At 33.3% G+C, this 25,166-nt stretch overlaps 1 protein-coding gene, 1 long non-coding RNA gene and 1 pseudogene across 3 annotated transcripts; 2 read left to right on the top strand and 1 right to left on the bottom strand.

Annotated features, from left to right (window-relative positions):
* Positions 1-2,691: 2,691 nt before the first annotated feature.
* LOC140053887 (uncharacterized) lies at positions 2,692-5,917 on the top strand. The gene is made up of 3 exons (XR_011846464.1): positions 2,692-2,844; positions 3,310-3,387; positions 5,811-5,917. It is a non-coding gene; the product is annotated as an uncharacterized lncRNA (long non-coding RNA).
* Positions 4,332-25,164, bottom strand: LOC140053885 (vacuolar protein sorting-associated protein 18 homolog). 2 transcript variants are annotated; one of them, XM_072098619.1, is made up of 24 exons: positions 25,148-25,164; positions 24,594-24,706; positions 24,266-24,342; positions 23,955-24,064; positions 23,687-23,838; positions 22,753-22,837; positions 22,469-22,548; positions 22,189-22,301; positions 21,752-21,840; positions 21,309-21,410; positions 21,012-21,171; positions 20,606-20,663; positions 20,040-20,269; positions 19,557-19,692; positions 18,908-19,051; positions 18,678-18,771; positions 17,605-17,834; positions 17,039-17,179; positions 16,800-16,931; positions 14,939-15,148; positions 10,965-11,086; positions 10,419-10,536; positions 8,148-8,365; positions 4,332-5,439 (listed from the first exon to the last, which is right to left on the bottom strand). In XM_072098619.1, the coding sequence occupies exons 2-24, from the start codon at positions 24,681-24,683 to the stop codon at positions 5,376-5,378; spliced, it is 2,955 nt and encodes a 984-aa protein (XP_071954720.1). In that variant the 5' UTR covers positions 24,684-24,706; positions 25,148-25,164; the 3' UTR covers positions 4,332-5,375. The 2 variants fall into 2 exon arrangements, with proteins under 2 accessions (XP_071954720.1, XP_071954721.1); XM_072098620.1 differs by lacking the exon at positions 25,148-25,164 and adding an exon at positions 25,021-25,109.
* Positions 19,117-19,235, top strand: LOC140055796 (5S ribosomal RNA; annotated as a pseudogene).
* Positions 25,165-25,166: the final 2 nt, after the last annotated feature.

Below are 25,166 nucleotides of genomic sequence, written 5' to 3'. Positions count from 1 at the left end.
ACATGCTAATATTTGCTTATCCTAATCCAAATAAATATTATTCTTTGCTAATCCTAATTCATATACAGTAGAGTACATGCTAATCATTAATTATCGAATTCCAAGTTCATGCTAATCTTTGTGTATCCCATTCCAAATCCTGCTATCTCTCCTAATCCATAGTCATGCTAATCTTTTCTTATCCATTCATGCTTTAATTACCTCCCCTGATTAAGTACTATTAGTATCTATGTGCAACTTTATTGTTTATGAAATCTGATATAAAAAATGTTAAAATATATATGCAGTTTAAATTTCTCTTGTATTTGATCGTTATCGCTGTTAATTATGTGCAATATTACCTTTTACAATTAAATTGTAATAACTTGTTAGATTTGGTTACTATTGTTGTATAATTTTACCGAAGTCAGCATTTGTTAGTTGAACAACTGGTGCGAATAATTTTATTTTTTAAATTAAATATCTTTTTTTTTATATTTGCTTTGCAAGAGCAATTGATAGGAGGGGAGTGTCAATGGGGGTGATTTGATTGGGTTATAGTACATAACAAATTGTGTATTGCAAATGTGTTTACCATGTATAGTGTTAAGTAGCAGTCGATTAAAAGTTGTAGGAGTAGTAAAATGTTTGCTTGCTATACATGCTACATATTGCTACAGGTAGCATGGACATGTGTGAGTGTGTGTACTTTGCTACATAAGATACTATATGCTACATTGTAGGCCTTACTACATTATGCTACATTATATAATGTATGCTACACTGTAGGCATACTGCAGCATGCTACATTAAGTACTATGCTGTACTGTAGACCTATTACGGCATGCTACACTAGATCCTTTATGCTACTATGTAGGCCTATTGCAGTATGCTGCATAAGACATTGTCTGCCACACTGTAGGCTTACTGCAATAAAAAAAAAACATTAGATATTGTATGCCACACTGTATATACCTTATATACTGTATGCTACACTATTACATTATACAATACTACGTTACTGTATGCCACTTAGACTTGTAGCATAATGTAGATCATGCTATTAAGACATTATGCTTTGGTATATGTGTATTACATATTTTAATCCTCCATGTGTTAATTAGCACATTGTACTTTGGTATATCATGGTAAACAGTGTATTACACATTTTAATCCTCCATGTGTTTATTCATGCAATTATGAAAGTGTAATAAAAAATATGTGTCAGCTTCATTGGATTGGATGTTTTTCTTTGAGCTTCTTTTGAAGAGGAAATGTGTGATATTAATTAATGTTATGTGTGGACAGACATTAATATGTGAGGGAATTTCTATACTGTGCTGGTTAGCATGGATCATAATAACACTACAGTCACTAGAATGTGTGGACAGATACTAATATCAGAGAGAATTTTTTTACCTGTATAGCGTGATTATTATATTGTACTGTATATTGATCAGGCCCGTAGCCAGGGGGGGTTTTTATGGTTCGGGTGAACCCCCCCTTTACAGCGAACCCCCTTTACAGCGAACCCCCCTTAACCGACTGCGAACCTCCATCCCCGACATGACCAATACCTCACCCTCATCTCCGAAAATCGTCCAAATACGTGCCCCACAGTACAAAAAGTTGTTCGTAAATTTAAAAATTCGTAAACTCGTTCGGAATAACTCATACAGTACCTTCTTCCCTGTATGAGCGTACTTCGAGCGATATAGTCTGTAAAGAGTTGCAAATGAATTGCCGATTTTAACATGAAAAATAAATGTTTGGTCCCTGCATGTAACATGATATTGACGCGTCTCACAGCAAGCTGGGGGACGAACTATTCGTACAAAGGACACCGCCAGACAACTGCGTACCAATTGTTTAGATCACTGGCAGTCAGGCAGCATGCATAAAGTATATAGCCTTCCGACATACATCAGTATTTATGTGTGGCTATGAAGTATAATGTATCATAGAGGATTATAGTGAATATTAATATTTTACACTATAATATCTATGGTATTATGTACTGTAGTTCACATTATGGCATCCGATTATTTTTTTCTAGACCACCAGCCGATACGTACTCAAATGTATCAATATCACCTATTTACATTGGCATATTTAATTTCCTCAACAAATTGCTGTAAATAAATATTATAGATAGAGCTATAATAAGAATTGCATTTGCCTTCACTCAGTGTGCTTTTTTCGGGGCTTCTCCTAGACGTACGTTCGCATTGAACTTGAACGCAAAACAAAATATCGAGTAAATGATCAAACAATCGGCGGTTCCGCACAGAGCACGCGCATCTAACATACGGCAACAAATGTTATCGTTTAAATAGTCCATGAGTCCAAGTACGATCATTTTGCTCATTGGTAGCATGCTGCATGAGAGTGTCTTTTCCGGCCATCTAGGGGTGTCATTTAACAAAATTTGCTTCGCCTCAGGCCCCACCCCAGGGGGGGGGGGGGGTAGGTATGGGGGTGGGGGTGACCCAAATACTTAGTGTGCGAACCTCCCCTTGACAGATCCTGGCTACGGCCCTGTTGATATACTATATTTTATTGAAATATTGGCAGCCACTGAATTCTGATTCCGATTAGAATTACCATGTGGACAGACACAATATGCAAAATCAAAGATTTAACCAATCAAAACACAGAGATTGTCTGTTTATGTTGTGCATGCAGCAGCCTATTTAGCAGACTATGTACAAAATGGAGTGACTGCTGAGTGCTGGATCTCTTTTTAAATGATTGATTTATTGATTAAAATCAGTTTTATATGGGATGTGGTTGACCAATCTAGAAAAGGAAAGGCTAAAGGCTACTACCATGTTGTCAATTACTGCCAAACTGTGTACAGAATAGGTATGTTATTGTTTATAAAGCTAGGCCTAATAAAACAAGTTGATCTGTATTGGGGGCCTAGCAAGTCTAGATGGATGAAAGGTGCTTGGATGCCACAGACCTACATGATAAATGTGGTATTGTATTAATGCCTGATGCCTGCCTGTAAAGAGATAACCACAAACTGACCCACCAAATATACTGACTGTCAACTTTTGAATGGCCAATTTGATTACGTTTATCACCCTCTATCTAGGCCTAGCTAGGGCCTAGGCCTCCTTTACTACTGGTATCAGTCAGTAAACATTCACCTTCTAGTTACAGAGAGTAGACCTACTGGGCCCAAATCTTTCTAGTAGTTTCCAAGTGAGTGAATGAATGTAAGTTAGTTTATAATATCAAAGAATATATTCTTTGATAATATTAATTATTATGCTGCTCACAAATTAAATTTTATCGTAAAATTATTAAAATTATCTATTTCAGTAAATTGCTGTGAGGTTTACATTCTCTCTTGTCATAACAACATACTCTATACCCGAAATGTATCATATCTATCTATAGGTAAGTGAATTTTCTTTTTTTATTCTAAAGTCTAAAATTAATTGGGATAAAATAATTTACAGTAGTGGAGTTTTAGCTTGGTGGTTAGCGTACTTGCCTTCCAATCCCAAGATCCAGGGTTCAATCCTGTGCCAGAGTTGTAGGCTGTAACTTTCCACTCCCTAAACCTCAAATGAGACTTATAAGCACGATAAACTATAAAATAGTTTATCTCATCCTGTAATTGGCGAGTTTGTGCTCGCTGTTGGATGAATAGTTGAATAGATCCATAGTTGTTGATTCAATTTTATTGTTTAAATCAGTTAACTTGGTTTTAAAGGCCAGGTGCGGGCAAAAAATTTGTATTGAGCATACATTCCAATAATTATCGATCTATAGTTTCCCCTATGTTTCAAAATGTTTGGGATTTTATTTGTGTTACAGGAGCTTGTTGAAAATAAGCACTTTCTTATCAGTGGGGGGATAGTTCAAATTACACAGTAAAATCTCTATTCTTTTGTACACACATTTTGTAAATAGAGAGGCATTTTAAAAAGCTATGAATAATAAACAGTGTGGTAAAAAATATTATCAGATGACTAAATATAGGTAATATAACTTGAATTTTACATTTCTGGTATTTTTATTCAACTTCAAATTGTTATTTTCATGCTATAGCAAAAATTATCCACCGTATATCCACCATCTTTTTTCACTTGCTAGGGAGTCACCAGACATGTTATTACATTAGGTTAACAACCTAACTACTGAAAAAAAGTCTTCCTGGTTTTTATGGAAGAATTTTGCCAAATTTTGTTTTTCACCATATTAAGGGAAAGTCATGTTTTTTCGTCTTGATTTCTATTACAAATATTTGATTTATGTACAATTAACCAAATATTATATTTAAAATTCATGCCTGTATCTGAGCTTTAATATAAAAGAAAAATCAGTGATAAAGCTTCATTATACCGTATACTTTATTGTCCTGTAGTATAATTTAATATTTGCAATAATAATAGTAATCTAATTATATGATTAACGACCTTTGTAAATAAAATATTATATCCAGGTCAGGTTGTAAATCCCATTTAGGTCAACCCCAATACATATAATGCAACAATTATCTTGACGTATATTACATGAAAAACACATTGTAATATTAATGACGTGATCAATCACATTGTATTCAGCGTATTAAACAATACCCATATTTTACAATTTCTTATTGTGTATGTTTCAAGATATCCTAAATCACCAATTATGAGATATAGGCTTAGATGTAGACTAAGTCTTGTTAGAAAGCTTATAGGTTGTTTCTGGCAATGAGAACAATTATGTAGTCTCTGACAGAGCTACGATTTGAACCCAACCCTTGTAATTTGTAAGCAAGCATGTTTATCAATCTAGAGCATCACTGTACAGTGCTTTATCACAAAAGGTACATAGAGCTAGGTAATGTTGAATAGGTGCTAGATTTCAACCAGGTTGAGTGTCCGTATCGGAAGTTGCATTGATGTTGTTCAGTTGGTTTTATACATCAAATCTAGGAATTGCTTGGAAATCTTTCCTTGTTTACAACTTAGCATTAACAGCATGACAGTGGTTAACAAATTAATTACTGCATGAACTTACATACTGAAGAATAATACTACCACACAGAAATACTAGTTCTACTGTCCAAAGGAAGAGATGAATTAATATGGTTTTTGTAGATCTACCCAGTACATAGGCCTTTATGTTATATTTATACAAACAAAACACTGGGAACTTAATAATAGTTAATAATCTTCTTAAACTATAATTTATTATTTATATACTGTTCATGACTCAATGACTAAATCTCTGGGAACTTATTAGCACAAATTTAACTCTTCTAAACGTTGATTGTGTTGTTACCAACGTTCTCAACATCTCTCTCTGTTATATTGCGAATAGTGTAATAATCACTATTTTCTTCCTGTCCTTGCTTGACCATTATTGACCACATACAGTTTGACCACATGTTTTCAAAGCCAACTGTTGATAGCACTCTCATATTCACTTGGTTCGATAAATGGTTTATTTATTGACCTGTGGGGATAAAAAATATTTGAATAAACTTTAAATTATTTTATACCTGTTTTAAGTATAATCTTAATTTAGAATTTTTGGAAGTTTTTATTTGTGATTCGTTTAGTAAATTCTACATTAATTTTATTTTAAAAGCTTCAACTAAAAACCAACATTCGATTCAAACCAATGACTATCAAAACCAGTGTGCTAGGTGCTATGGAATTAGACCGCTAGAATATTCAAGACTGTGTAACTGTAATTTATATAAAACAAACATATACTGTACTAAAAATAGCTAAAACTTGATAAATTGTAATCATTAGGACATTTACTGTAAATAGTTTGATGGATTTGGAGAAAAATTTATATTTTATTTATATTTGCTTTAGGACATTCGTAGATATTTTCCGAGGACCAATTCTACTTGCCCGAATCAGATAATGATTGAAGATTTTATAAACTCAATTTCATGATTTAGTCGAGTTGGTGTCGCAAATAAACGTCACGGTTTAGTTTTGAAATGAAGAGAAGAAGGATGAATTATTATTCTTGATTTGAATTACAAATTTTTTTGTCGCCTACCGCGCTGTTAACGATGTTTATACCGTTCAGTAATGAGACACCGAAACAACATGATACTGAAGATAGTATTTGACAATTAACAAGTCTTGCATAACATTTTAGTTTTTTATAATTGAAGTTTAATATCTTAAATTCTCTTAAACATTTATTTTAAAATACACTTTAAAAATAATTTTTAAACATAAATGTATTTTCTATTTAATGTCAAAACTAATAATAAAAAAACTAAACAAATTGTAAATCTGATCCAACTAAATTTTATTTATAAATCCAATATTTGATTTCTTTATATAATGCTAGATGCCTGCCCCGGGGTGGTTAAATTGATCCAATAGATTTTGTGTACATGAATTAATTTGTTTTGAATTTAAATAGTGTATGCAGTCGTGTATAGTGCAGCTAATGGGTTTGTATTTATAGTAGGTAGACCATCAGAATAAATTTATTTATAATCTGATGATTTATCTTCTTATACTGTATAATAATTTTTTTTATATTTTGATGTTTTAAAATGTTTTGAATAGTACATGTAGTATATTCAATGCTTACTGTCAGAATCAAAGAGTTGTGCCACTAATATGGAAATTTTTTTTTTTTATTATTTTGTACATGACAGTATACAATTTGACCTCCTTAAACTGTATAATAATTTTTATTATTTATACTTTGATGTTTTAAATTTAAATAGTACATGTAGTTACATTTTATTCTTACTGTCAGAATCATAGAGTTGTGCCACTAATATGGAAATTTTTTATTTTTTATTATTTTGTACATGACAGTATACAATTTGACCTCCTTAAACTGTATAATAATTTTTATTATTTATACTTTGATGTTTTAAATTTAAATAGTACATGTAGTTACATTTTATTCTTACTGTCAGAATCATAGAGTTGTGCCACTAATATGGAAATTTTTTATTTTTTATTATTTTGTACATGACAGTATACCATTTGACCTCCTTAAACTGTATAATCATTTTTATTATTTATACTTTGATATTTTAAATTTAAATAGTACATGTATTACATTTTATTCTTACTGTCAGAATCATAGAGTTGTGCCACTAATATGGAAATTTTTTATATTTTTGTACATGACAGTATATCATTTAATTTTTTTTTATTAATCTTTTTTTTTGACAGCATTGGTACATTTATTACTAATTTAATACTTAGATTATAGAATTCTAAGGAATGTTGTTCACAATAAATATTATAATTAATCAAATAACACAGGTGCTTATTATGTATATTAAGTTATTTGTGAAAGCAGGTCACAGGGTCATCAGTAATAAAATATAGTATTCTATTACTGATGCGGATGCTATATAATAATAATAAACTTGGTCTTCAGTGCTCAAATTCATTTCAGCAATAATGATGTGACATACGAAATAGACCGAGTAATAAAAACTACTATCAAATAATTTCTTTGATGATGTTATTACTAGTGATATGGATATGTCAATTTTCTCAATTCTATGTATAACAAATTGGTGAGATAACCATGTAATAAGCTTTACAAATTAGATAAACAATTTATATTAACTGAATGAAATGTGAACATTTTAGAAGTTTAAGAAATATTAAAAGTTATGTTCATGGCACTAGTGATCACTGGAACTTCAGTGGTCTTGTTAACACTGGATGTGATGGGTTGAAGTCCCAGTTTAATCCAATTTGATTATGAGAGTTTTGTGTGATTATCACTCTTGCAGTATTAAATCAACAAGATTAGTGGTCTTGTGGTATGGCGTCAGGTTAATAAAATGGCAGTCATGAGTTCAAATCTTAATTGTGACCTTAGATCAATAGATCAGGGATGTTTTTTTTTTTGGTTAGCAATCTTCCAGAATACAGGAATTACCTAAAGCAACAAGATCATTGGTCTTGTTGTATGGTACCATGATGATCTTAGGTTCAAATCTCAATTGTAATATTTACTTAAATAGATCATTTTTTTTTTTTTAAACCCATATTTAAGGAAAGGTAACCCTTCAACTATTTTGTAGGAGAAACTGATATTTAGGGTGGTCTAGGCAAATTGAAGTTGGGGGAGGGGGGAGGAGAAGGTGAATAGGAGGTTATACATAATACTTGTGTAATAGACAGTGTTCGCAAAAAATATCAAAATCATACCTAATCATAATCTCTCCACAATTAACACAATCAGCTGCGATGATGTCATCAAGTTCGTTTCGTAGTTGATCATGCAGGTCTCGTCTTGAGACGACGTCTGGCGTCGTCCCGCCTGACAGATTAGCCGACGACGTAGCTGGCTGCATAGCAAAGGTGACAAGGCGACGCTGTAGCTCCTCCACTTTCGATTTTTTGCTCTCGCTAAGATTCGGCAAAACCTGGAAAAGTAAATCATACAATGACAGAAGTAGACATAAAGTAGGAAAAAATTAATTTATAAATATTAAATAAAGATTAATTTATCAAAATATCGCATAAATGATGACAAGCTTTAAAAGAAATTGAAAGACAAATATGTTATTTTTTTAAGTGTATTTGGAATGGCTTAATAATAATTGCAGTGGTCTATTTTTAGAGTTGTTTATCGTTGGAATGGTCTATATTTGGAATGGTCTATATTTGGAGTGGTCTATATTTGGAATGGTCTATATTTGGAATGGTCTATATTTGGAGTGGTCTATATTTGGAATGGTCTATATTTGGAGTTGTCTATATTTGGAGTTGTCTATATTTGGAATAGTCTATATTTGAGTTGCCTATATTTGGAGTGGTCTATATTTGGAATAGTCTATATTTGGAGTTGTCTATATTTGGAGTGGTCTATATTTGGAATAGTCTATATTTGGAGTTGTCTATATTTGGAGTGGTCCATGTTTGGAGTTGTCTATATTTGGAATAGTCTATATTTGAGTTGCCTATATTTGGAGTGGTCTATATTTGGAATAGTCTATATTTGGAGTTGTCTATATTTGGAGTTGTCTATATTTGGAGTGGTCCATGTTTGGAGTTGTCTATATTTGGAATAGTCTATATTTGAGTTGCCTATATTTGGAGTGGTCTATATTTGGAATAGTTTATATTTGGAATTGTCCATGTTTGGAGTGGTCCATGTTTGGAGTGGTCTATATTTGGAATGGTCTATATTTGGAATGGTCTATATTTGGAATGGTCTATATTTGAAATGGTCTATATTTGAGTTGCCTATATTTGGAGTTGTCTATATTTGGAGTGGTCTATATTTGGAGTGGTTTATTTTTGGAATGGTCTATATTTGAATAGTCTATATTTGGAGTTGTCTATATTTAGATTTATAGTGATCTATATTTAGATTTATAGTGATCTATATTTAAAGTTGTTTTAAAGTATAATTGCAATTATCTATTTTTGGACTTGTCTGTAAGTGGAGTAATATATAATTTTAGTGATCGAAACTAGAGTGATACAGTATATAATTGGAGTGAACTCTAATTAGGAGTGAACTCTAATTAGGAGTGAACTCTAATTAGGAGTGGTCCATAATTGGAGTAGTGTTTGGGCCAGCCTTTAATTTGAGTAGTCAACAAATGATACAATATACAGAAATGACTGATTATTTTTTTAGTTCATGCATTGGCCTGAAACAAAAATATGTTCCTGAATAAACCTATATGTATGTATAGACCACACAAACATAAATTAGCAAAATTTTATAATGAATACTTCTGACAGAATAAAGACATACGAAACCTTGGAAATATATACATTACCCAATCAATCAATTACATGACATAAAAAAGAAATGCAAAATCATTGAATTATAGACTAATTTAAGCAGATTGACAAATGTAATGTGACAGTAGTAGGCTTGGTGTGACATATGTATCTGATTCATCATTTAATGTTTATTAATATTATTAATCATAATTGAAGGCATACATTTGAAGAAACATAATGATCAATTTATCGATAAATTAATTCATAAATTATGATGGCATACATACACTTTGTGGCACGCGTCACATTTAATATTTAGTGTATATTTGTTGAGAATTTATTAATTAGTTTTAAAACTGGGGAGTGTGAAGCTCTGTCTACACTATCAAACTAGTTTGGCGCAAAAAAAAAGTGTGATGGCCCAAATATGGTAGTGATATGCTCAAATATGGTAGTGATATGCTCAAATATGGTAGTTATATGCTCAAATATGGTAGTGATATGACATCATCATGTCCATATATGGGTACATCACATTTTTTTGTCACATAAAGTTTGATAGTGCACACAGAACTTTATAAATATATGATACAGTAGATGGCTAGGCCTAGAATTTATTTATAGCAATTTCTGTAAATTACTGTAGTACATAGTAAATGTGAACATGTTGGTAAAAGTAATTTTAGAAATTTAAACAACTTGGATACTTTTTTTTTCCCCAATATTTATTTAATATACCTCTGCAATAAGACAATCGCTATGAAACATGTGTTGGCAGGGAAACAGATAAAACGTTCTGCTTAGAAGAGGAAAGCTGCACGTTGAACACTTCTGCTGTGGGCCTACAATGCCATACCTAGCAAAATAGAAAACAAAGTTAGAGTAATCTTTCTTTATGTTGACATGGAGACCTTGGGGGCCTGGATACAAAGTTTGGCAAAAGTAGGGTTGGACTTATATACTTGGATTGCATTAAAGATTTTTTATTTTTGTTGTTGAATATGCCATTTTAATTTCACATAATAGTTATCCACTTTAACCAAAAATTTGCCCTTTTTTTTCTACGGATGTAATTAACTTTATTGAAACTACATCTTCTTTTTTAAATATTTTATTGTAAGGTGTGTATATATTAATTAATAGAGAGTAGGTTAATATTTTCAAATATTAGATAAAAATGATTTAAATTAGAAAAGATTACTACATATTTGGACACACCACATTTTTTGTCAAACTAGTTTGATAGTGTAGACAGAGCTTTAAATATAAAAAAAGATGACCGACTTGTTCCTCATTTCTTGAATGTCAGATCTGATAGATCGAGCGCTCTCAGTGGCATCTTCCATTTCCTGCTTCAGGGTCTCTATGTGCTGATTATATTCAGCGAGTGAATTACAAATTGCTTCCTATCAAAATTAAAAAGTTTAAATATTCGAACGTTACACATCTCATCATGATTTGAGACGACAGATTGGAAACTAGTTTCATGTGAAAACTTGATATTCAATTATAAGTAGATAAAAGATATAGTACTTGATACTCATGACCTAGACATGACCTTTTGCATATAATTATGGACCAAAATAAAATAAGTCATCAATCATGGTATGGTAATGGTAAGTTAGAACAGGGATTTTCCATAAAAAAAATATGTTTTTAGACTAATTTCTCTGAAACAGCCTTCAATCAAACAAGCATTCAGACATGTTTACACATTAAAATATTCACAAGAGGTCAAAGAGCTGTATATTTATAGGACAGATCAGCTTAGTTTAGTTCTATACAATTTCTACATCTGTCGAATAACTAAAGAATAAAAGCATTGTGTTACTAGAAACGTCTCTCATGTATTTAAAGAATATTACATGGTGGCAACGGTAGGATTGAAATATATAATAAAGTCAATCGATAAGCTATACTAGGCTAGAAGAATAAATAGGCTAGCGTACACGCCGCCGCACGAATAGATTAGTAAAACCTGTTGTTGAGAGTACACACGTGCGGAGAGAACTGAATTTGATTTTGTATTCGGATAGCAGAAGGCAAAAAATAGCCCATACACATTTTGTTACAACTGTATACAACAACTGACAATATTAAAAATTAATATTGATCATGGCGAACCTAAATCAGCCAGAACCATTAAATATATCGACAGGCAACATATCAGAGAATTGGAAGAGATTCAAACAGAGATTTGAACTATATAACATTGCCAGTGGAATGTCACGAAAACCAAGTGAAACGCAAACGTCATTACTACTCCATACTATTGGGCAACAAGGCTTAGATGTATATAACGCATTTAAATTTGAAAATGAAGCTGGGAAGATGAGATTAAACACAGTTATGCACAAATTTGAGGAATATTGCAACCCCAAGAAAAACATTACATTTGAACGACACACTTTCTTTTCACGAAACCAGATACCAGGTGAGAAGATAGACCAATATGTGACCGACCTAAAGAACAAGAGCAAGACATGTGAGTTTGGTGAAATTGAGGAATCCCTCATCAGGGATAGAATTGTTTGTGGACTATTGGACAATCAATTGCGTGAACGATTGCTTAGAGAAGATGATTTAAATTTAGATAAGTGCATGAAAATATGTAAGGCATCAGAAGCGTCGAGAAATTTAGGGAAAGAGCTCAAAGCTGATCACCAAGTAGCGGTAGATCAATTAGGTATGTCTAATAATTATAAACATGATAGAACCAAAGATAGAGATAAAAGTAAACCATGCTCAAGATGCACTAGATCACATGAATATGGTAAATGTCCAGCTTTTGGCATGTCCTGCAATAATTGTGGTAGGAAAAATCATTTTAGTAGAGCATGTAGGTCAAAACGTAATGACAAACAAAAGGGCAAATATACAAATGCACCTAACAGAAGTAAGAGAAACGTGCATGGTATAAACAAAAGCAATGATAGCGATTGCGACAGTGAAGATGAATCTAATATTACATTTGAAGCAATTAAAATAAGCCAGATAAACGCTAAAGATGGTGACACAGAAGTGTTCACAAATGTCAAAATTGAAATAAACCGTAACAAACCAACTTTCCTGAAAGTAAAAGTAGATACAGGTGCAGAGGGTAATATATTACCACTGAGAATGTATAGAGCTATGTTTCCTAAAAACATGAGCAATAATGTACCTAATGATAGATATGTTAACAAATCTAATGTAAAAGTCACAGCGTATAACGGAGCACAAATCAAACATTATGGTTACATACACATCCCATGTTACTTCAATAACTTACACACAAATGCAAAGTTTTATATTGCAGAGGTACAGGGACCAGCTATAATGGGACTACCGACGCTAAAGACTCTGAAGATAATACAGATAAACTGTGCAGTCGAAGTAAATGACAAAATCAAGGATGTAGAGGACATAAAAAGACTCTATCCAGACAGATTTGAAGGCATTGGCAAGTTTGAGGGTACGTACAAAATAGTTATAGACGAAACGGTACCACCTGTCATACACGCACCAAGGTCATGTCCATTAGCGATAAAAAATGACATAAAGGCTGAGTTGGATGAAATGATGAGATTAAATGTCATACAGAAAGTAGAGAAACCAGTGGATTGGGTTTCAAGTTTGGCCTACTCACAGAAACCAAATGGGAGATGGCGGATATGTTTAGATCCTAAGGACTTAAACAAAGCTATAAAACGCACATACCATCACACACCAACCCTAGATGAGATAACACATAAATTTAGTGGGGCAAAGTTTTTCTCTAAACTAGATGCACGACATGGATATTGGTCCATAAGACTTGACAAAGAATCCAGTTATCTTACCACATTTAACACTCCAGGGTTTGGAAGATTCAGATTCCTAAGATTACCATTTGGACTGAATGTCAGCCAAGACGTTTTTCAACATAAGATGGATCAAATATTGGAGAAATGCATCGGAGCCACAGGCATCGTAGATGACGTTGCTGTATTTGGGAAAACAGAAGAACAACATGATCGAAACTTAATGGACCTGATGGAAACCGCTAGAGAATATGGGCTTGTATTCAATGCAGAGAAATGTGAAATAAAGCGACCGCAAATAAATTTCTTTGGTATGATATATGATAAAGATGGAGTACATGCTGACCCAAAGCGCATTGAAGCCATCAGCAAAATAAAACCACCAACGAATGTTAAAGAGTCACAAAGTTTCCTAGGCATCGCCACGTATATGAGTCCCTTCTGTCCCAAGCTGTCAGACAAAACAGCACCCCTCCGAGAACTTCTGAAAAAAGATAATGTATTTGAATGGAATGGCTCACAACAAAAAGCATTCGAAGAGATAAAGTCAACCATCATCAAAGCTCAGCACAACAACACAGATGTTGATAAAGCTTTACTATACATGCGAGCAACTCCAGTTGACTCAAAACTTGCCTCACCCGGAATGATGATATTTCACAGAGGACTAAAAACAGAACTTCCAACAAACAATGAAAAAATGCCAACCAGAAAAGAAATAAGAAATCGACTAAAAAACCGACAAGACAAACAGAAGCAATATCATGATGAAAATACAAAACCACTTCAACAAATAAAGAGAGGAGAAAGCGTGAGAATCAGACACTCTGACAAAAACCCACAGTGGATCCCAGCGAAGATACTAAACAAAACAAGTCCATATTCGTACAGAGTACTGACAGAAAACCAGAAAACACTAAGAAGAAACCGAACACACATCCGCAAAACAAACGAACACTTTACACACATAATACTAGAAACACCACTTACTCATTACAAGACTATAGAACACAAACCATCATCATGCTCTAGCAGTGGCAGAAAAATTAAGAAACCAAATAGATTAGATTTGTAAATAAAACTTATAATTGTTTTATTATGATTGTAATATGATTGATAAATGAGACCCACAGTTTAATTATATTTGTACACCATTATGAGTAATTAAAGAAGAGGGATGTTATATGATGGCACCATATATTATGATGTCGCCCTCTATAGTATGTAGGATACCCAAAGGGAACATAGCGCTAAAACATGGCTTCAGTATAGAAGACCTCACGAATGATTGTGATAACAATGATGTCGAATAACTAAAGAATAAAAGCATTGTGTTACTAGAAACGTCTCTCATGTATTTAAAGAATATTACACATCCGGCCTCATGAGGGCAGGCATCCATGCTTTGTTATAATTTTCCAATTCAAAATCACAAATTGCTCATTCTTCGATATTTACTGTCACTTAGCATTTTACCTTGAAATGGTCAATAGTTACAAAGTCTGGAAAGAATGGAAGTATATCTTCAATCTTCAACAGTTCACTTTCTTGTAAGAATTCCATGGCTCGCTTTATGTTGTTCTCTTTCTCTACGACGTGCCGTGCGATGCGTAACCACAGTTTCTTCTTCAATTCCTCGTCATCTTCAGGCTTGTTCGCATTGAGTTTTGCAAGGTCAACATCAACCTACAATAAAGAAAATAGTTTTTGAATTATAATCATTTAATGGTCAACATTTTATTCAATCAATGTATTACTACAGTGTCAAAAACTAGGAATTACCCAAAAGTATAGGAAATGTCCAAAAGTGTAGGGAATGGCCAAAAGTGTAGGAAATGGCCAAAACTAGGAAATGCCAAAAAACTAGGAAATGCCCAAAAGTGTAGGAAATACCCAAAATTATAGGAAAGTACAAAACTAGGAAATGCCAAAAACAAGGAAATGGCCAAATGTAGGGAATGCCCAAAAGTGTAGGAAATGGCCAAATGTAGGGAATGCCCAAAAGTGTAGGAAATGGCCAAATGTAGGGAATGCCCAAAAGTGTAGGAAATGGCCAAATGTAGGGAATGCCCAAAAGTGTAGGAAATGGCCAAATGTAGGGAATGCCCAAAAGTGTAGGAAATGGCCAAATGTAGGGAATGCCCAAAAGTGTAGGAAATGTCCAAATGTAGGAAATGCCAAAAACTAGGAAATGGCCAAATGTAGGGAATGCCCAAAAGTGTAGGAAATGGCCAAATGTAGGGAATGCCCAAAAGTGTAGGAAATGGCCAAATGTAGGGAATGCCCAAAAGTGTAGGAAATGGCCAAGTGTAGGAAATGGCCAAATGTAGGGAATGCCCAAAAGTGTAGGAAATGGCCAAATGTAGGGAATGCCCAAAAGTGTAGGAAATGGCCAAATGTAGGGAATGCCCAAAAGTGTAGGAAATGTCCAAATGTAGGAAATGCCAAAAACTAGGAAATGGCCAAATGTAGGGAATGCCCAAAAGTGTAGGAAATGGCCAAATGTAGGGAATGCCCAAAAGTGTAGGAAATGGCCAAATGTAGGGAATGCCCAAAAGTGTAGGAAATGGCCAAATGTAGGGAATGGCCAAATGTAGGGAATGCCCAAAAGTGTAGGAAATGGCCAAATGTAGGGAATGCCCAAAAGTGTAGGAAATGGCCAAATGTAGGGAATGACCAAAAGTGTAGGAAATGGCCAAATGTAGGGAATGCCAAAAAGTGTAGGAAATGTCCAAATGTAGGGAATTCCCAAAAGTGTAGGAAATGACCAAATGTAGGGAATGCCCAAAAGTGTAGGAAATGGCCAAATGTAGGGAATGCCCAAAAGTGTAGGAAATGTCCAAATGTAGGGAATTCCCAAAAGTGTAGGAAATGACCAAATGTAGGGAATGACCAAAAGTGTAGGAAATGGCCAAATGTAGGGAATGCCCAAAAGTGTAGGAAATGTCCAAATGTAGGGAATTCCCAAAAGTGTAGGAAATGTCCAAATGTAGGGAATGCCCAAAAGTGTAGGAAATGGCCAAATGTAGGGAATGCCCAAAAGTGTAGGAAATGTCCAAATGTAGGGAATTCCCAAAAGTGTAGGAAATGACCAAATGTAGGGAATGACCAAAAGTGTAGGAAATGGCAAAATGTAGGGAATGCCCAAAAGTGTAGGAAATGTCCAAATGTAGGGAATTCCCAAAAGTGTAGGAAATGTCCAAATGTAGGGAATGCCCAAATGTGTAGGAAATGTCCAAATGTAGGGAATGCCCGAAAGTAAGAAGTGGCAACAAGTGAAATGGCTAAAGGCGGAAACTCTCTATTTGACTCTTCCTTCCCATTTCTGTGAACTAACCTCTAGTGCTAGTTCCACAGCCTCCTCATACAGTCCCATCGTTGTGTATATATGTACACACGCCCTCTTGTGGTTATGCTCGGCACATAAACGTAGAGCGTACTTCAGATCATATGGAACGTTCTCTGCAATCTAGAAAGAAGAAACGAAAAGAAATAGAGAAACGAATGAGTGAAAAAATAACGTCGTTTTCAACTGCAAAGAAAAACAACCTTAACAAACAAACAAAACAAACTTACATCTCCTTGTCTGCTGAGATAGTTCATGAGTTGGTTTGGTTGATATTTAGCGTACAGTGATAACAGATAATTATGAATTGCAGGCTCTTGGTTGACCAGTTCAACAATACAGAACTCCAAGTAACGTATTGCTTCATTTGTCTGTAAAACAAACAATAAATGCATTTTTCCAAACACAGTTCACACCTGAACACTGGAGAGAAGTTGGTGACGAGTGAGAGAGATGTTGATCTTGATGAGGCAAGCCGAGTGAAAGATTTGGCTTTGTATGCCAACTTTTAATGCCAATCAAAGTATACACAAATAGTTCAACTGTAATTTATAAATTGTTGGATGGTGGACAAGAAAAAAAGAATAATAATGGTCACCTAATACAATGTTTGTAAGATCGCAGCAAAAGACCAAAAGGAAGACTGAAAGCCAACATCAAAAAGGAAACAGAACTTTTCACATGCGGACCTACTATATACACCTGCTTGCTCAAAAACTTTCAGAGTGGTGAACACAAGAGAGACACGCAATGTCTAACGACGAGTAGCATTTAAGATGATGATATTGTATTTTACCTGGTTAGTTTGTACACTGTGGTCATACTGTACAAGTGATGGTATCAGTTTCTTAGGGTCAAGTTTTTTCTTCATCAGAATCCATGCATCTACCAATGCTTTTGGAATGTGCTGCATGAGTACTGGAGAGAACTTGTAAAAGAGTTGGTCATCTTGAGGTTTGTTGAGCACATCAAGGGCAGATTTGTAATCATTATGTTGTATGTGGTGCGATACCACTCTATCATAATCTATCAGTTGCAGAAATAGTAACATACTTTAATTAAAATCAATGATTATTATTGTATTTATAAGTACAGAAATGGTGTGCGATACCACTCTATCATAATCTATCAGTTGCAGAAATAGTAACATACTTTAATTAAAATCAATGATTATTATTGTATAAGTACAGAAATGGTGTGCGATACCACTATCATAATCTATCAGTTGCAGAAATAGTAACATTATTAACATTAATTAAAATCAATGATTATTATTGTATAAGTAAATATTTCTGTTAGTTCTTTTAAAACCAAATTACTTAATTATCTCAATATTTATTTTTTAAATAATTTTGATATTGAAAATGTGTGTAGTTGGTCGCTTTCTTGTCGATGCTTTTATTGTAGAACGTAATTTATTTATTTTTCTCTGTTCTGGGTTGACCAACTAGCATAGGTGTTTAGTACCTGTTTGGTCTTTCCGTGCCTCCTTTTATAATTGTTTTGTCTTCTTATGTTTATGGCAGAAATTGAATAAATAAATAAATAAATAAATAAAGTACAGAAATGGTGTGCGATACCACTCTATCGTAATCTACCAGTTACAGAATTAGTAATATATCTTTATCAACATATTATTGTTGTATAACAACAGAAATGGTGCAACTACTGTATGTAAAACCATACTTTACTAACATTTTTTTCAATTAATTTAACTGGGGTCCTTGCTAGACATACATTAGGGTAACAATTCTTTTACAATATATTTAAGTTGACAAGAGTGTACGACAGTTGTACTGTATAGCAAAAATCTTTTATAATAAAGCTTTACTCTATGGAATGCTTATGGAATAGTTTGTCAAGCCCTACCCTGCATCAGCATGGCAAAGAACACCATATCTTCAATATCTCCATGACTTGCTATTAGATCATACACAGTAGTCTTGTTGTTTGATAAACAGTCCTAAAATTAAATTGAATTATTTTAAGTAATAATATTAAACAATTTTAGAAAAATATTGTTGGGATTTTTTTGTATTGCACTTCTTTTAGGTAATTAGGTATAGGGGAAGTTATTTATAGATTTTGTTTATACTTACCATGACTCTACTTTGAGCAAGGAATTTCTGAAAGTATTCATGGACCTCATTGTATCGGTCCTCGTTTGTATCCTTTAGTTCACCAAGTTGATTTAGATAAAGTTCAATTAGCCACGTTATCAACATTGTCATCTGTGTCTTGTCCTATAGATTTAACAACAGACAGATGATTTACAATTTACATTCTTTTAATATTTTACCAGCTTTTAATATACGGCTTTACCACATTGAAAACACCGGTTCTCGTCAGATCACCGAAGTTAAGCGATGCTGGGCCTAGTTAGAGCTTGGATGGGAGACCATCTGGGAATAACGGGTGCTGTATACGGATCTGGGGTCCCGTTAGGTATTTGAAATCAGCATTGCTGACTCTTATGGCAGCCCCTGCATCTAGTATCTGCCTCAGACCTCTGGTCAAGGTGGGCACTGGACGAGAGAAGCCCTTGATCAATGTTAGGACCAATCAAGGTGCTTTAAACAGTCCTGGCTTTGTTTGTATCAAACCTGTTAGTGGGGGTGGTTATCGCTGTTGGTTTCGATTAAATAAAAATAAATAAAATAAAACTCATAGGTGATTTTTGTGGAGAATGAATCAATACACAGTCAAATACACATGCTGTACAATAAATTTTAATTTCTTTCATTTTACCTGACTTTTAAATGAACTAAGTTTCTTTTCAAGAAATGATTTCAGAGCATCGGTTTGTTTTGACCCGATAAACTTGAGAGCTATTTCTTCAAATGAACGCTCCGTTAGTGCGAAGTACATTGCACTCTTTTCAAAACTGAAATAAAAAATACCATTTTTCTATCTATGTTTATATTACTTATTAATTCATTTAAGTTAAAATTTAAGAACGTTTTAGTAACATTAATCATAGATAGATTGTTCAGTATTATTTGAAATTATGAGGAAAATAAATAAGATTTATTATCGCAAATAGCGTGCGCGACGCATAGTGGGTGTGGTTTGGGAGCAAATGTCATGTACGTACGCCTTGTGACGTTCGTTTCCAAACCCTTCCCATCATGCTTTGTGCAATGACGTTCCTCACGAAGTCGAGCTATTTGCTATAAACCTTATTGTTCAGTATTAAGCCAAGAAGAAATTCAAATTAAAAACGTTGCTTACTTTCCATTCTCAAAGAAGAACTGTGCCTGTTTGGTCAAAACTTGGTCCAAATTAGCTCGATTGTCTTTGCAGTATTCCTTAGCAAGATCAAACTCTCCTTTGTCAAGATACATCCGCCAAACGTCCCTAGATTCCCTCGTAACTTTGTATTTAAAAACCGATTGATTTGTGTAAGACCAGATAGTTCCCTTGATACGATCCTTGCAAACTCCTAATAGTTTCCCAAATCTCTGACGACAAAATCATTATAAATAATTATTTTCTGGCATTATCTATTGAAAAATTGTTTATTCTTACATAATGAAATTGAAATATATAAAAAGTAAAATACAGATTGAAGTTGAACAATATTGCACGAATATCAATTATCATTTACAATCAGTTCATCTATCAAGTTATTATTCCTTTGATTATTAGATAAAAATAAACAAGATAAAAGTTATTTATAAACAAATTTTAAAATTCAAAAACGAATAAACTTCTCCTAGCCTCAACTAGCCTGTTTCAGATTCTTCCAGATGGTCATGATTATTGATACCAATTATTGATTAATATCGATTACTTACTGGTTGGTATACATCTTCATCCACAAGCTGCTCATTCAACGCACACATAACACGTAACCTGTGAATGTATATCACAAAATTACTGTAGTTATTCTTTCTTTGAAATTGCACTGTTTTACCTATGATACAATAGTCTCCAAATACGCATATACGCGACAATGCATATTGGTATAATGCTTGTAAAGTATACCAATTATCAAAGATGATGCTAAAGATTGTTTAATTAGCACCCTCTATGTTTGGATTTATTTTATCTATGAGGATGATGCGCAAGATTGTTTTAAATAGCGCCCTCTATGTTTATATTTATTTTATTTTTTAACTATATCCCCCTCTATAGTTTTGTCATGGTTTTATAAAGTGTCCTGATATTTAATTTTCAAAGTTAGAAACTCTGAAACATTACCTATCTGGAAAAAGTAGTAAAATATGAAACTCTGTCAATATAACTGCTAATGGCTTCACTGATGATTCACTTTCTTCCAACGGCAACAAGCTGGCGTTTTTTGTAATGTTGTCTTTAGATTGTAAGGTATAGTCAAACGATCCATAATAGACTCCTGGACCTAGAATTAAAGTTAAACAAATTATAATTAACATTCCTAAGAAATTGTATCCCTTGATAAATTTTATTTCATAAATTTTTTATATGAAATTAATATAAGATTTTTAAAAAAGATCTAAAAAGAAGAAAAACTATTACCAGTCATCCAAGCAAATGTTTTAGGTGGCGATCTGAATTTGGGATGAAAGAACACCAAGTCACTGTAACCAAAACTGCCTGGTAATTCTAAAAAACTTGGAGCTGTGAAAAAAATAAAAATTCTTTTTTGATATCTTGTGATTTTTATGAATTCAAGAGTAGATATGACTGAATACAATCCCATATTCAAATATAATCCCACCCCTTAATTTAAGATAAGTATGGCCACAAGACTTTAGTTAATTCCATTGCATGCAATCTGAGTATAATCCTATCTCTGATTTTCACCAAATTCTGTATCTATTCTGCCTGAAACCATGAAGTTCATCCAACATTTTTTTAAATTTTTTTTTCTGTTGATTGTTCAGTGCTTAGAGGCATCCTGCATTTTGTACTATATTAAATTTAACATCATTATTATGACTGTAAAATCACAAACTTACCTAAGGTATCTTCATAATTTTGGAAGACGTGTTGAAAGACTGGCGATTCGGCTGAACTAGGGATAGTACCAATAAATTGATACATGCGTCTACAAAATATAATGTAAATCATATGTAAATTACCAAGTTAGATTATATGTAAATTACCCAGGTGTTGTTAGATTATTATGTAAATTACATAGGTGTTGTTAGATATATTGTAATATCCAGGTGTTGTTAGCTTATATGTAAATTACCTAGTTAAATTATATGTAATTTATCCAGGTGTTATGTAAATTACATAAGTGTTAGATATATTGTAATATCCAGGTGTTTTTATATTATATGTAAATTGCCCAGTTAGTTTATATGTAATTTATCCAGGTGTTATGTAAATTACATAGGTGAACTAGACAAAATTGTAATATCCAGGTGTTGTTATACTATATGTAAATTACCCAGGTGTTGTTGCCATAATGAAATATCTTCTCTCATTGTGTACAGTTGATGGAATTCTCTCAACCTCCAGACCAGTTACTGATACAGGACCATCTTTTCCCAGATCAAAAACCTAAAAAAAATTAAAACCCATGGAAGAATTATTTAATTTTCTAAATAGTAAATACTTCTTGATCTGACAAATATATGGTACACAGCTTGTCAAACATAATACATCTAAACTAACTAACTAAACAAAGATTTCAAATCCTCATATGTTTGATATTTCTTGGAACCAACCTGTTTCCAATATTGTTCCACGCTCTGTAAAAAAAATCTGCTATCTTCTCCTGACTGGAGTTCAGTCTCGAAAATTAAACCTGTAACAAGTATTAAAGAAAATGAGTCATTTGAAAGTATGCAAGACTACCTTACTTCTAACTGCAACATATGGCTTTTTAGGTGGAAGAAAAGTAACAGATAAAGTTAAGGGTTAAGCGGCTTGGAACTAATTGTGTTGCAGCCACAGCTAAACACTTTGATCTTTGGAGCTAAGAATCCTGTTGTTAGATTGCCTTACTAACCTCTACTGGTTCCCATCAGTATCTCTCCTGTTTGATTGTCACTTGAATTTGCTTTATTCCATCCAACAGAATCAATGAGATAACCCTGAAAGTATAGTAACTTTACAGTATACAGTGTTTAACTTTTATGCAAATTAGTTTTATATTCATATCCTTATTAGGATCCTTGTTTTATATTCATATTATTAGGATCCTTACATTATGCAAATTAGACTAAGTTTATGTTCATGTTCATTTTTTTTGTTAAAGTTTTATTTTGTTCATTTATATTTTCTTTTATTACACAATTTTTTCAATGTTTCAATTTTAACACCTATTCATGGTGAAGTAATCCTTATGTATATCAAGTTTTCTTTGAAATAAATGATCAAATGTTTCATATGGTATTGCTGAGAAGTGAACGTACTTGAGTACTACTACAGTGGTGATGGTGACATCATAAAAGGTAGGAGTTATCTGGAAACTGAATCCTGATTCTAGATGAGCAGTCTTGTCGGAAGACCCATGACAGGAGTAGCTAAAGTGGAGAACCTGACAAGATCTTTGGAATCACAGCGACACCAAAGAAGGTATCAACCAGAATTATCACTCTGGATGACCCTGTTAAAACTGAAACTGCTGAATGAATTATCTCCAGATTTCTGTGATGGTTTGTTTAAAATTGAAATAAGCAACTGTGATGATAACAGTTGCAAAGAGAGATGTGAAGCCTTTGATGATATTGTATCATAAAGCTCTGTCTACACTATCAAATGTCATACATGGACATGATGATTAAGAGTCATATTACTACCATATTTAAGTATATCACTACCATATTTGGGCATGTCATACTTTTCTTTGTTAAACTAGTTTGATAGTGTAGACAGACCTTTTACATAAAGCAATTCGTAACTTCATTGAATACTGCAACCTTTGTCTATTTATGCATTACCTTCATCTTCTGGATGGGTTTTGCTTTTTTTGAGTTCTTTGACAGGTAGAAGACATCTTGAGAAGTTTTCATACTGACAACAAGATGGCGACCATTTGGATCCAGAAATATCTTATGCACCTGATCATCACTATTCTTGGTCACATCAATGTCTACAAAAAATAGAATTTGATTCACAAAATGTTACCATATTACTCGAAATGTGTTCATAATTATACACATAAGTTTACCCACTTACCACAGATATAATTAATAACTTTTTACTTACCATCCGGTTGGTCAGGATGCTCTAGGTCAATACGTAGCAACTTGTTATTTGTCATGGCCATCACAAGAATGTTGTTGTTAACGGTTAACATTGTTATTGGTTTTTCAGGCCTGTAAATAAAATTCAGATATAGCTATAAAAAAGTGATTTTTTTTTTTGTGAGGTTATCAAGAGATGTTGTGTAGCTAGGTGCTGCAGTTGATTATTTAGGATAAACTCGCTAGTTCTAGAAAAATATGGAGCTCTTTTAATTTATGAGATAGCATAAAGTAGTTCTAGGGTGCAAATTGAAAGTTTTTTTTAAATCTTACTTGAAATTGACTCGCTGTTTATTAAAGATTCGCACTTCTTCTGGCTCAAGTCGTGCTGTCACAAAACCTGATGATATCTACGAAATAGTAAATAATATTAAAATAATAGAAAATTTGTTAATGGTGCATATTTTATTGTATTTATATCAAGTAAAAGATTAACCCCTTACTAATATTATTATAGTTTTGAGGTAATTAATATATTAGTGTGTTTATTTGCCCAACACGCAGTGGACTGGAGTTTTAAGGGTTTGTGTAAAACTGTTTTTGACAATGTGTTGCGACGAATCGATGGTGTAAAAATAATGTTATTTAATTCTGAGCTTACAGGTTCATTACTAGTCTTGTTCGCGCGTACAGGCACCGAGGAGGCTGCCCTCGCAGTTGCTTGTTCATATTGTTCAAGTAACGATGCCATTGTTTCTTTCTTGGTGCATTCCTCTGCAAAATAAATTACAAATCAATTTGTTGAGAATCAATACCTGTAGGCTGTACAGCATAAGTTGTAATTGTAATATTTATTATTAGTGAGATTGATTAGGCCGGCCCAGAGTAGTAGTTAGACTGCATAGTAGGCCTAGATAGTTTCTTGCCCTCTAAGCTAGCAATATCCTACTAGACCTAGCTAGGTGGACAGGCGCATTGAATGCACTGGTTGCTTCTTGGGCTAGTTCTTTTCTACTCCCACCTTGGCCTACTCTGCTGCCTAGCTGCCAAGGCCTAACTTTATAAAATGAATTACAGCCTAGGCCTACACCAAATCGGTAGTTGGACTCTTGCAAAAGTGTCCAAATAACTTTTGAATATTATGAGTAGGTTTAATATTTATGCATTTTCTTCCGCTTGTTCTATTTAGGCTACCAAATATTGTAAACAACTCACCGTTTTAATTACAGAATCA

Source organism: Antedon mediterranea, chromosome 7 (assembly GCF_964355755.1).
Source record: "Antedon mediterranea chromosome 7, ecAntMedi1.1, whole genome shotgun sequence".
Classification (NCBI taxonomy): Eukaryota; Metazoa; Echinodermata; class Crinoidea; order Comatulida; family Antedonidae; genus Antedon; species Antedon mediterranea.
The sequence above is the reverse complement of the archived record's forward strand: the minus strand, read 5'-3'. Positions and strand labels throughout refer to the sequence as shown.